The 12,379-nt window shown below is 52.6% G+C and overlaps 5 protein-coding genes and 2 non-coding genes across 7 annotated transcripts; 4 read left to right on the forward strand and 3 right to left on the reverse strand.

Annotated features, from left to right (window-relative positions):
• Positions 1–816: 816 nt before the first annotated feature.
• On the forward strand, positions 817–908 carry K452DRAFT_t123. Its single transcript has one exon. It is a non-coding gene; the product is annotated as a tRNA-Pro (tRNA).
• Positions 909–1,835: 927 nt separating this feature from the next.
• On the forward strand, positions 1,836–3,760 carry K452DRAFT_256061 (uncharacterized protein; the record flags this gene model as incomplete). Its single annotated transcript, XM_033538383.1, has 6 exons — positions 1,836–2,071; positions 2,171–2,321; positions 2,384–2,813; positions 2,863–2,967; positions 3,026–3,448; positions 3,518–3,760. 6 exons carry the CDS (start codon positions 1,836–1,838, stop codon positions 3,697–3,699), a joined length of 1,527 nt encoding a protein of 508 aa, XP_033394225.1. The 3' UTR covers positions 3,700–3,760.
• A 684-nt stretch (positions 3,761–4,444) lies between these two features.
• K452DRAFT_233901 (uncharacterized protein) lies at positions 4,445–5,213 on the reverse strand (the record flags this gene model as incomplete). Its single annotated transcript, XM_033537339.1, has 2 exons — positions 4,445–4,656; positions 4,712–5,213. 2 exons carry the CDS (start codon positions 5,211–5,213, stop codon positions 4,445–4,447), a joined length of 714 nt encoding a protein of 237 aa, XP_033394226.1.
• Positions 5,214–6,596: 1,383 nt separating this feature from the next.
• On the forward strand, positions 6,597–6,668 carry K452DRAFT_t124. The gene has a single exon. It is a non-coding gene; the product is annotated as a tRNA-Glu (tRNA).
• A 1,117-nt stretch (positions 6,669–7,785) lies between these two features.
• Positions 7,786–9,294, reverse strand: K452DRAFT_311452 (uncharacterized protein; the record flags this gene model as incomplete). The annotated part of the gene is made up of 2 exons (XM_033543427.1): positions 7,786–8,313; positions 8,365–9,294. The coding sequence occupies 2 exons, from the start codon at positions 9,292–9,294 to the stop codon at positions 7,786–7,788; spliced, it is 1,458 nt and encodes a 485-aa protein (XP_033394227.1).
• A 570-nt stretch (positions 9,295–9,864) lies between these two features.
• K452DRAFT_233837 (uncharacterized protein) lies at positions 9,865–11,315 on the forward strand (the record flags this gene model as incomplete). Its single annotated transcript, XM_033537335.1, has 2 exons — positions 9,865–11,067; positions 11,115–11,315. 2 exons carry the CDS (start codon positions 9,865–9,867, stop codon positions 11,313–11,315), a joined length of 1,404 nt encoding a protein of 467 aa, XP_033394228.1.
• A 45-nt stretch (positions 11,316–11,360) lies between these two features.
• K452DRAFT_87627 (uncharacterized protein) lies at positions 11,361–12,211 on the reverse strand. The gene is made up of 2 exons (XM_033547261.1): positions 11,545–12,211; positions 11,361–11,487 (listed from the first exon to the last, which is right to left on the reverse strand). The coding sequence occupies exons 1-2, from the start codon at positions 11,955–11,957 to the stop codon at positions 11,406–11,408; spliced, it is 495 nt and encodes a 164-aa protein (XP_033394229.1). The 5' UTR covers positions 11,958–12,211; the 3' UTR covers positions 11,361–11,405.
• Positions 12,212–12,379: the final 168 nt, after the last annotated feature.

A 12,379-nucleotide genomic window follows, 5' to 3' on the forward strand; every position in this document is an offset into this window, starting at 1 on the left:
CGAGGATGTTCGACTTGCCAGAACCATTCAGACCGGTAATTGAGTTGAAGCTCTCGTCCCTAATCATACTATCAACTTCGTGCGCAGCAGTGTTGCGAGCGCGCAACTCACCATCCTGAAATGACCGTTCGGACGGCGTACGACTTGAAGCCCTGCGTGTATTGTGAGTCGGACTGTTTTGCGCAAGTTTGGGTAACGTACGTCTATCACAACTTCCACTATCCTCATGGTCGCGGCTTGCCTGGTGGATGTCGTATGCAGCTCGCGCGTCGGACGTGGAGTTGGTCTATTTTCCCGGCTGTTTACCAACAAGCCGCAGCGGGACGGTCGCGGCTTTCTCCGAAGCGCCGAGCATGATTCGCAATCGCAACCCCGCCGTCCATCTACCTACGTCAACACCAACTGTGAGCCGCTTGTTGTTCTTTAGAGATTTCACTACGCCTCATCTTTGACACAATATCTATTTCAAGCATACTGAAGTAGCCAAATATCGTAATTACTATCCAAGCCTGTTGCACATATGGAGCCACGAGGCTCAACGCCTTTGCGTACGATAGCGCGAATGTTCCAATATATCGAAACGGCGCAGCAGGCAAAATTAGGTGTACGAAGGTAGAACCTTCCCCTGTCTCTGTTCCACTGACACACGTAGGCTTGTTCTGTCGCCCTCGCTTCCTTTCCTTGGTAAATCACTCAGTCAGCCTCCGCGCAGAGTGATTTTGCTTGCAGCCTGCAGTTTTTCTTGATAAAAGTAAAATCGCAATCTTAGTCATCAAATCAGCATGGTGCCAGTCGGTTTATCCGATCAGCCTATCAGGTCTTGTGGTCTAGTGGTATGATTCTCGCTTAGGGTTCACCCTGAGTTTATAACTTGCGAGAGGCCCCGCGTTCGAGTCGCGGCAAGACCCTTTATATCTTTTTTTCTTCTCTTTATTTTTACCTGCAAGTGAAGTACCAAACTTTCATTTTGGCTCTGATGTTCTCACATTGAAGTTGACGAAAAGTGCGTTGATGCTTTTTTATACTCTCGAACGCTTTGGTGCAACCACGGAGTGAATGGACCGACCCTACCTCAACCCACGGAACGGCGTTAACCCCACAGCCGTCGGAGTCCGCGCTACCACATTCGCGGTATAATGACACGAGCTTGGCTCAAACCGTCGCAAGTGATCGGCGTAGCTCGCAGAAACCATGGGTATTAGGTGGCCCACATTATCGTCTATCTTAAGTGGTCAAGCATCTGGACGATATGATGCTGTCTGTGGATGGGCACACAAAGAGGATGAATAGTTCACAAGAGGTTGAATGCATCTATAGAGGTCTGTTCTTGGCTTTCACCGGTGGTATGGTCACGGCCAAATAGACAATACTATACAGTAAGCACATGTACAATGGTCGGTAGGGTTGCTGATAAGCATTTAGCCAAGCTTTCTAATACTCGTGGCTCCTAGGGACATCCTGGCCTAAGAGTATTGGCTCAGGAACCATAGGCAATTGCAGGACCGGTGTCGGGTTGAAGCGGCATTCCCAAAGTTCACTTATTTGTACATATGAGTTGTGGGGAATGTCCTCCGCAAATTGCCCGATTTGGTACCTCATATTTAGCTCGCTGAGTTTAGAGCTTGGGTCGATTACGAGTGCTCTATGATCTAAGGGGCAGTAAAGCTTTTCACCATGGTATGTTCCTCATAATAGACCAGATGGTTCTGTCATGCACAGAATCACACTTTCCACTGCACTCTTACAGTTTTCTCTTGTCTTTCCTTGACATATCAAACAAACATCCCCATCTGCGATGGATCGCAAAAACAAAAACCAGCAGGAAGAGTTTGAAAATGTTACCATCACAAACACCAACAATTTCTATTTCGGGGTCCTTTGGCACTGGATTGATCATTGGGACGGGACAAAGCCTTCTCCACGGCGGTCCAGGCTCGCAGCTGATCGCATACATTGTGATGGGAGGAAATGTGTACAATGTCATGACAGCACTGGCGGAGATGGCTACCTATGCCCCAATGGACCAGGGATTCCCCGGATATGCAACGAGATATGCTGATCCTGCCTTGGGGTGAGACTATTCTCTTTCTGTTGTCCGTATTCCATACATTTGAGCTATCATCAGTTACTCTATTTCCCGGACCGTGTTCAGTTATTAACATAACACAAGGTTTGCTACTGGATACAACTACTGGTGCAAATACATCGTCGTCCTCGCGAACAACCTGACGGCATCTGGTCTTATCATACGGTATTGGAGGGCTGATCTGAACGTCGGCATCTGGATCACGGTGTTTGCTATACCAGTGATTATCATCAACGTGTGTAATCAGTACCCGTTACAATTTTCTTTCTGCCATTCACAGCTGCTGACACCTACTAGCTCTTTCAAGTAAAAGTATTTGGTGAAAGCCAATTTCTTGCGGGATGGATCAAGTTGTTTGTTATGACAATGCTAATTATCATCTGTCTCGTCCGTTCCCTCAGCAACAATGACGGCCAGGGTCGCATTGGTTTTAGATACTGGCGAGACCCAGGTGCTTTCGCCGAATATCTCGAACCTGGAGCTTTAGGACGTTTTCTTGGCTTCTGGGCTGCCTTCACCCAATCTGCTTTCGCCTATGTTGGTTGTGAGGTTGTTGGTGCTGCATTCGGTGAAGCGGGTAACTTGAAAAAGGAGATACCCCAAGCTATCAAATGGACATTTTACCGAATTGTGGTCTTCTACATCTTCGGTGTCTTTGTGCTGGGCATGGCGATTCCATACACAGACGATATGTTACTGGGGGCGTCGCACAAGAAAACGAGTGCCTGTAAGTTTATCAGCACGTTTTTAGACGAACTCACTGACAGGTAATCAAGCTGCTTCGCCATTCGTCATCGCAATCAAGCGCGCCGGTATCTCGATGCTTCCAGATATCACCAATGGATCCCTTCTTGTCTTTGTGCTGAGCGCAGCATCTTCTGGTATGATATGGATATGGGTTTTACTTTCAAAATTCACTAACAGGTTTCCAACTTGTAGACATCTATGTCTCTGCTCGCACACTGTACGCCCTTGCTAAGAGATCGCAAGCTCCGAAGATATTCAGACGTACTGTTCATGCCGCCAAACGCAGAGAGGATGGGAAGCCGACGTTCCGCGACAGACTTCGGAGCTGGTCTTTTGGAGTACCTATGCCAGCCGTCCTCTTTTGCTCTGTTTTCTTTCTGCTCGGATACCTGAACGTCTCGAAGTCCTCGGCGACTGTCTTTGGATACTTTGTCAGCTTGGTTACGGTTTTTGGGGCGCTCAACTGGATCAGCATCCTAATATCGTACATTAAATTTTCCAGAGGGCTTGCTGCTCAGGGCATCAGACGCAGCGAGCTCCCTTATAGAGGCCCCCTACAGCCGTATGCGGCGTATTATTCTCTGGGGGTCACTAGCGCGGTGATTCTTTTCAACGGTAAGACCAGACTCTCCTACCCGATTTAATGACTGCTAGTTGCCAGCCTGTTAATTAATGGTGTTTTAGGTTTTGATTCCTTTATCCACAAATTCGACGCTTCAAGATTTGTCACTTCGTATATCGGGATTGTGATATACCTAGCAAACTATCTTGGATGGAAGTTTTTCAAGAAAACACGCTGGGTAAAGCCTGCATTGATGGATTTGGAATCGAACAACAACAAAGAAGTGATTGGCGGTCCAGTCTAGCTGGTATGGGAGATTGGCACTTCTTGGACAGACGCCAAGAGGAAAATGTTGACACGAAACTCAAGACCAGAGATGACGAAATAGTAAAATGCGTACGTACATATGCCTTGGGCAAATCAGATTTCATAGCGCCGCCGGGCAGAGACTCCGTTCGTATCCCCCTTTTGCTTGTTACAACTTCGAGGGAAGTTCAGGTGATGACGTTGTCCTGGTCAGAGTTCACTGCCTGTGCTCTTCATAGTGCGAATATTTGGGCCGACGATAATGCCCAGCGCATGGCAATGGCAGCTAGGCGTACCTAAAAAAAGGATCCCCCTGCATTAGGTGTACCGGTGTTGACGTTGGTACGAGCTAGCAACAAGGTGAAGCTGGTGGGCTGAAATGAACGAAGACAAGAGCCATGAGATGCCAATCAGGTGGCTTTCCGCTCCTTTCCCTCCGGCTCGTGCACGTGTGCGACACAAGGACGTTGTGATTGGGCTGCGGCGGATTCTGGAGTAGCGCGGGCGGAAGATCGACCTGCGGCGGCGTCTCTCGGGGTGGGGCGGCTGAGGTTGCAAAACACGCCAAGCTTCGCCAAGCGCTTCAAATCACCCAAAATCCACATTGCCAAGCCAACCTAACCGATCACGCTGATCGCGACGAGTTTGCGTGACGAACATTATACTGCTGATTTTCTCTGGTGAACGGGTATCTATGTGGTGTGTCGGAAAAAACAATCAAAACATCAAAACCAAAATTAAAATCAAACGAGCTCATACGCAGCATGCTGCTCCTTCAGCATCGTCCTCTCGTGCCTCCGGTCCAGCCACGACCTCACGTCTTCCCACTTGCGGCATGTCCTAGGCTGGCTCAGGACGTTGTCGCTGCCAGTCCAAGCGTCTTGTGCCAGCATCGGCACAACGGTCAGGTCGGCCGAGCACTGGACTGACTGCCGGAGATGGTCTAGGCAGTAATCTGAATGCGTGTTAGCACAATCCCAGGCTATAAAAGAGCAAAAAGAATCCCTTACCAATTTTAGCGCGATCCAGGCCCCTGGGTGCATCGAAGCCCTCCGGGACGCCGTGCTCCCTATAGTACTCGGCGTCCAGATAAATCCTTATGGTGTTGAGGCAGCGCAGGTTGTGAAACACACCAAGTTCGGCGTAGTATTTGTTGGAAGGGCTCGGCTTCGCCAGGCCCTTCTCGATGTAAGGCTTCGCCTCGGCGGGTGACAGGGCGAAGAACTCGTTCTGCAGCAATTCCTTCCACGAGTGGTCGATGCTCGGAGTCGTGCTGGGGTTGCCAAAGTACTGGCGATCGGATGCAGAAGTAAGCCGATACGGCGCGCCGTCTTTCTTGTCGTATCTGAGTGCTCCAGTGTATTGGCGTTGCTCAGTGCGGACTAAAGACCTGGCATCGCGCAGGTCCGGCGAAACGGCAAATGGGTCGGTATGGGATATGGATCCGTTGAAAGGACATTGTGCGTCTAGATAAAGGAAAAGAGAGAGCGCCGCGAAGAATGCGTTGGACATGAAAAGAGCGAAGATAAGGACATTTCTGAAAGAGTGTGATGTATGCTTCGGCGAAGGATATTGGTCTTCTGGTTCCGACATGTTGTTGTTTAAGGTTTCGTAACTCGCAGACTTCTCGTTCAATGCTGATGTTGAGTAACGAGCATCTGATGCCATGGTTGGAGGAGTGTCTGAGGGAGAGAGGGGGGTGGTCGCACAGAGGGAGAGGAGGAAGATGAAGATGCGGGGAGTTTTTCGAGGCTCGCGTGGGACAATATACACATAGGCTGGGAGCAAGCTAGTGCAGTGGAGTCGGCGGGCGGTACCATGTTTTCACGCCAGCCGGACGGTCCGACAAGACTGGATCCTAAACATACGACAGGGTAGCTAAAAAAAGGCGCCGCTAGATACGGTCACTTGTCAAGTGCAGATCTCGTGGCTGGCGTGCTGGCCAGCGCTTTTATACGAGCTTCGACCGGAGAGGAACTTAACGAGGGTTGGGGCGGGGGCTAGGCTGCCGCGGCCATTGGCTAGCGATGCCATCGTCGTGACTTTGGCCCCAACCCTTTGGTGCACACGCAAGCTTTGATCAGATTGACGTGCGAGCGGCCTGGTCCGGCACGTGAGGGAGCCGCAAGGCTGAATCTAAATTACAGGCGAAAAGCTCGACACTGGGGTGTACCGTGTAGGGTACCGTGTAGAGTGTAGAGCGGTGGGCAGGGTGGTAGGTAAGGGGTTCACCCGCTGCCCTTGATGCTGTGCCACACTGTGCGCGCGCTCCGTCGTGGGTGGTTCGATGTTTGCGGAGTCAGCAACGTGCTCGTCGGTCGGTAGTTAGACAAGCATATCAGAACGGTTTGCGCCCTCGACTAGGACGGGTGCTGGGGGCACTTCAAGGCCCCCCTTGAATTGCCATCTCTTGGCCCCGCTCAGCGGCTTTGACCAAGCGGCTCCGGCGACGGTTTTCAGCTCGGCAGCGAAGCTTGTGCCGGTGCCTGACTGTCCGTGTATGGGGTAAATGGGGCATGTCCTCGCTGCTCGCTGTAACCTACCCTACCTACTAGCCTGCGTCCCTCGGGTTCCCGCTGTGCAAGCCGGACCAAGTCCGGTGATATTAGGCCTGCAATAAGAGTCTCATCTGTAAGGGAGGTGTTGGGCTGGTTGGGCTGCTCCTTCAGCTTCAGCTGGGTCGGTGAGATCCGCTAGAGAGTTGTGAGTCTGGAGCCCAGGGGTGCCCTGTGGCGGCCCGGGACGCTACGTTAAACACGAATCACGAATCCGAACCCGCGCCGGACCTAACTACTACTTTTTTCTTCTATGAATTATGTTGGTATATAGTCACAACGGTAAAATCAAAATTCAACAACGAGCGGTTAAAGATCAGCTCAATGTTAACTTTCCATCTCCCTGATGGTCTAGCGGCTAGGATTCGTGGTTTTCACCCACGCGGCCCGGGTTCGATTCCCGGTCAGGGAAAAACATTAATTTCTTTTTGTTTTGTTGATACCCGTCCAGTAGGAAGTTGGGTTGGATGGGTTGTTGGGGTTGGTTGCTCTTTTGGTGGTTTGAAGAGGCCTGAGCGGCGAAGGGACGGAACATCAAATGAGGCTCCGTTGAAACGAGGTTGTTGCGCGAGCACGTCAACCAAGCTAAAATTCTTCAAGATTCCTGCGGAGTTATCCTGGCCCCAAGAGGACGTCGCAATTCAAATTTTCTTCCTGTGTTTCTTTTTATCCGGTGGAGCATCGGTTGTTGGAGGGATTGGCAGCACTGTGGGCCACAGATTCCTGAATTCGCCCCATCGCCCCGGGGCCAGATAGTAGGTTAATACAATTGCTGCCTATTGTATTCCAAGCTCTTGCAATCGAGCAATGCCTTGGGGGCCATCAAACCAACACGACCATCCCTATAATATAGCTTGGCAGCCATTCCGCCCGTTCGGGGTTCATGCAGCGCAGATACGAGGGCGGAATGTGAGGCAACGCTTCGCGAGTGAGGCTCTCGAGGAGAAAAGAACATGCGACATTTTCTTATGTCAGTGCTTATTAACATGGGCCGGTATGTCAATGCCCTCGTATGAGAGAGCACGGAGAGTAGCGAGCTTGACAGCCACACGGACACTGCTACGCTCCGATCTCCGCCGTTTTATCGCGGTCATGCTATGTGAGAATCATGTGGTTACGGGAAGGGTGAAAGTATGGGAGGCATTTAGGGATGTGTTGTGTGCTTCAAGTTAAGTCTATTATATCTTTAAGCTTATTTCTAACGCCACCCAAAGACAAGACAACTCCAAAATATAGAATGCAGCTTCTCCACAAAGAAAGCATAACCGCACATCTTACCGCGGAGTTAGGGGCGCGGATATCGCCATCACTCACGAAATCCCAACAACACAGCAAACATCCCCGAAACTTCCATCAAAGTGTCAAATTCCACGCCCTCTAAAGCCCATTCTTTTTGGTATCACGGGAACTTCCAGCCCGATCCTACTATTACAACGCCAATCTCTAGTCGAGGTCACTCCCAAGCCGAGCAAAACGCCATCCCGTCAGCATACCCAGCATAACACGTCCTGTATCCCTGACCGCAGTCATTAGTGAGCCTTTCCCTTGGCCAGCCACAAACCCACGCCCTCCTGCGCCTTTGCACCGCCCCAGACGCCCTCCTTGCCGCCCCTCCTCCACTCCTCGCTCGCGACATCTTCCCCACCGCCTCTGTTTGCTTCGCCGAGGATAACGTCGAGGTCGCGCTGCTGGCTGCTGATCCACCGCTTGACAAAGTTGACGGGGTCCGCGCTCATCGCCGTGAAGAAGGCGTGCTTGGCCTTGCTGTGCTGCAGCGCCTGAACAGCCAGTGCGAGCGATTCGTCCAGGCTGGCGATTTGCGCGAGGGCCGGAGTCGCAGACGATACGTTGGCCATAACGGCGCGGAGAGGGTCTTCGAGCGGGACAAGTACGTCGTAGACAGTGGGCTGAGAGGGCGTAGTACCATCGTCGGGAGCAACGTAGGCCTGGTCGACGCGGATGGTGTACTGCAGCTGGTAAGGCGGCAGCGGGGAGAGGTGGGGGATAATGGCTTGCGGGATGTGAGGGAAAGGAATGAAGTCGCGGTTGTCGAAGAGCTATGATTCGTCAGTGTCTGATACGCTGTCATTGAAGTGGCCTCTACACACCGCTTTCAGGCGCGAATCGCACCGTATTTTTCTGCTGTCTTCGTCTTGTTGGAGATTGTTGGCCTTGATGTACGTCCAGATGCCCATCATGATGCCCGCGCGATCCTCTTCGTTCGTGTCCAACAACTCAGACAGCGGCTTGCTCAGCTGAAAGCGTTCGGGGGTCTCGTCGCGGTATAGGTTGATCGTGACGTTGATGTTCTCATCACTCTTGCGCTCAAATTCCAGGGTGTCAAAGTTGGCGCTGTCAGAAGTAGCATTCTGCTCGGGCTTCCTCCACTCGATCTGGGTGTATCCATCGGGCTGAAGCGACCTTGACCGGTCAAAGTCAATCGTGATTTGCTTGAAGAAATGCGCCAGCTTCCTACGCTGAGGAACCACGGGCTTCTTCTGCGGTTTCTTGGCATCTTCGGGATCCTGGTCCATGGCCTCGAGACCCTTCCGCTCCTCCGCTTCAAGTTCGTCCTCGTCCTCCAGCAGCCGGCCCTCGATCTTGACGCGATAAGTCGCCTGGGATTCACTTCCGAAATCGAACGCGTCGGGATCCATGCCGCCCTGCTGCCATGGCTGGTTCTCGGCGGTGTTGCTAATCCATATGCGCAAGGTCTTGTAACGTGTCATGTTGCGCGCGCGCATCTCATCGCTGATATCGAGTTTCTTGCGCATCATGACGGCGTCCAGCTTGCGCTCGACGTCACGCAGGCTGCGATAGCGGGCGACACCGTCGCCGACGACGAGCTCCTCGATGCCATCGGGGATGTTCTTGTCGGTAGGCTTGCGCGACTGGCGCTTGGCGAGTTCGCGCTTGTGGGCTTCGGCCTGCTGCTGGGCCTGAATCTGCTGTTGGGTGATGGGCGGCGGATGCTGCGACGCGATGATGGGGCCTGGTTTGCGGCGCAGGGTTGAGTCCAAATCAGCCAGCCTGATCATGATTGCGAGGTGGGAAGGCAGAGAGCAGGATAGCACGCGGCCAATGGAACGACGTACCTGGGCCTCGCCGAGTTTGAGGTGCAGCCGGAGAGCGTTGGGCCGTCTGCGGCGGATAGTTCCGGTACTGAGCAGGTTGCATCTTGAGGAGAGCACGCGGCAGCCACGGGCGATGGGAGAAAGGGGAAATGGAGTGGTTTGTGGGACCGTTGGGGGACTCGGTGGAAGAAGCTATGATGCGCCAGCACTGGGGCGACGCGCTCTGGTGGGCAGAGCCGCGATGCTTTTTCATTCGCTAGACTCAAGGGGGCGGGGTAGAGACGGGCCCCATTATTCTCGGGAGGTCGCCTTGACACCTCGACCGAGAGCAGAAAACTATGTAGTAGTATATCGTCATGGCTGTGCGAATTCTAAGTCATGGCCGAGTCTGCGCCTGGCTCTTCTCGGTTGCGCGTCTCGTCTCCTTCGACTGCTCCATCTCTACGCTTCCGCTAACACGGTGCCGACCGACGAAACACCACAACCATGGCAGGCGCCTACCTCGCCGCAATGGGCATCGACCTGGATGCCGAAATGTCAAAGGTTCAGTTTGGCCAGGACTCTGCTCAAGCCAAGCAGCTCGGCCACCCAGACAGCTCAAATCCCTTCAAGACGCGCCCAACCGCTGCACCGCTGCACCCCACCACTCCCCTCTCACGCGTCATTGGAGTGCGCCTGCCCGGAAGGCCTGATCTCTGGGACGTCTTCATCTCCGCCGGCCGCATAGCGTCGGTGGAAAAGCATGACCCTGCTGCCCCACGTCTCAGCCATCTCTCGGGCATTTTGGATGCATCCGAGCAGCTTCTTGCGCCGAGCCTCTGCCACGCCCATGTCCACCTGGACAAGTGCTTCCTCCTTCAGGATCCCAAGTACAGTGACCTGGAGATTGTTGAAGGAGATTTCCAAGAAGCCATGACCCTCACCGGCAAAGCGAAAGCCCGGTTTGAAGAAGGGGATCTTCTGCGTAGGGGAAGACGGTTGATTGAAGAAAGCATTAAGCACGGCGTGACTGCCATGCGTGCCTTTGTCGAAGTCGATAACGATGTGCACTTCAAATGCCTCGAAGCGGCCTTGAATTTGAAGAAAGACTTTGAGAGAACATGTACGGTCCAGATTTGCGTCTTCGCCCAGCTGCCCTTGTTCTCTGGGGAGGGTGGCGGAGACGCTGTTCGAAATCTTCTTTCTGAGGCTGCCAAAAGGGAAGGTGTTGATGTGCTAGGCAGCACGCCATATGTCGAGAGCGACAAGTCCAGAATGGGAATGAACGTTCAGTGGATCAGCACGTTGGCATTAGACAACGAGAAATTCCTTGATCTCCATATGGACTATCATCTCGACAAAAGCAAGGAGCCTTTTATATGGGATGCTCTGGAACTCATCAAAGAGACGCACTGGTTGGACCGGAACGGAAAAGGAATCACAATGGGTCACTGTACTCGTTTGACGCAATTTGAAAAGGCCGAATGGCAAAGGCTTAAGCAGACCGTTGGTGACTTGCCGGTGTCTTTTGTCGGATTACCGACAAGTGACCTGTTCATGATGAGGACCGAAAACAATGTCAGAGGAACACTGCACGTGCCGAAGATGATCCAAGAACATGGTTTCCAAGCAGCGTTTTCTGTCAACAACATTGGCAACGCGTTCACACCGCAGGGTAACTGCGATCCTCTCACGGTTGCAAGTTTGGGAGTTGGCATTTACCAGGCGGGCACCAAGAAGGATACTGAAATTCTTTACGTGAGTAGTCACCTTGCAACCACATTTCCTAGGCTAACAAGCAATAGCAATGTGTCTCGACCAGGGCAAAGGCAGTAATAGGGCTCGGTAAATCTACTCTTGACTTAAAACCTGGCGATCCAGCAGATTTCATCATCTTCGGCAGCGCCGGTGCGGATTGGAAGAATAGAAAGAGCGTCGCAGAAGTAGTTTACGACGCCGGGTCCGCAAGGACGACGGTAAAGGACGGCCGAATCACAAGTCAATAGCTTCTAACGAGGCAATAGTTGTAAGACATGCTGCTTCTGTTGTAATTGAAAATAGGCGTATTTATCTGTTTGCAAAACCTCAACCGAAATCTAACCAAAGATCTGAGTCTTGGCAGCCAATGCGTTTCCGCCGTGAATCAGCATTGTAATCGTCGCAATCTGGGCAACCATGCTGGGCGATTGTTAGAGACCTAACCTTAATACGGGGAAGAGACATTGGGATACTCACAACAAGCCCGACCTCAATTCACCCTTGCCTTGCAAGTAGGCGTACTTGTAGCCGTATCTTCCCACAAGCCAGAGGAAGTGGTACAAATTCTGGTATTCCGGCTTGACACCTCCAAGCCAGCCGACGAGGCTGGCAACCACGAACAGAGGCATGTTCTCCTTCAGGTTGTCTGCAGCACCCTGGGATCGGGTGATCTTGACCTGTTGCTCATGCGACACGACGCCCTTTTCATTCTTTGCGCGCGCCAGCAGAGTCGCGGGATCCTGGTTGTTCTCACCCAAGAGGGGGCCATAGTACTGGCGAGGACTGGCGATCACGTTGAGGGCATAGGTTAGGATGAGGGAAAGAATAGGCGTTGGTGGTGCGCCGAAGGGGCGGATGGTGGAGAAGAGCCCAGCGTTGGCAGTCGACATGTTGTCTTGCTGGAGATGGGAGTAAGTAGGAAAGATGAGGGGCTGGAGAGGGAGATGAGGGGAAGAAGAAGTCTCCCGTCGTCAACTTATGTTTATGCCTCGGTGCTACCCCAGCGGGATGTCGGCTGCGTCATAGCTCCACTCGGTTGCGGAGATCCGTCGCTACTTATGTATGGAGTATGCTTAGGCCATGTTAGCCATTAGTCTCACAGTCTCACTCGTGCTGCGCGTGTTTAGCTGTGACAGTTGGAGTCGAGTGGGATGGCGCGGACGCCAGAGGCGTTTTTGGAGAGTGAGAACCGCCGCCACGTGCTGTCGAGGAGAGATACCTAGAGTGCGGGTTTTTTGTTTCGCTCGGCTGCATCGATCTGCCGCTGCTCGGGGAGATCCAAACCAGAGGCCGCGACGATACATAGAGGAAA

This window comes from Aplosporella prunicola (genome assembly GCF_010093885.1).
Source record: "Aplosporella prunicola CBS 121167 unplaced genomic scaffold K452scaffold_23, whole genome shotgun sequence".
NCBI classification, from domain to species: Eukaryota; Fungi; Ascomycota; class Dothideomycetes; order Botryosphaeriales; family Aplosporellaceae; genus Aplosporella; species Aplosporella prunicola.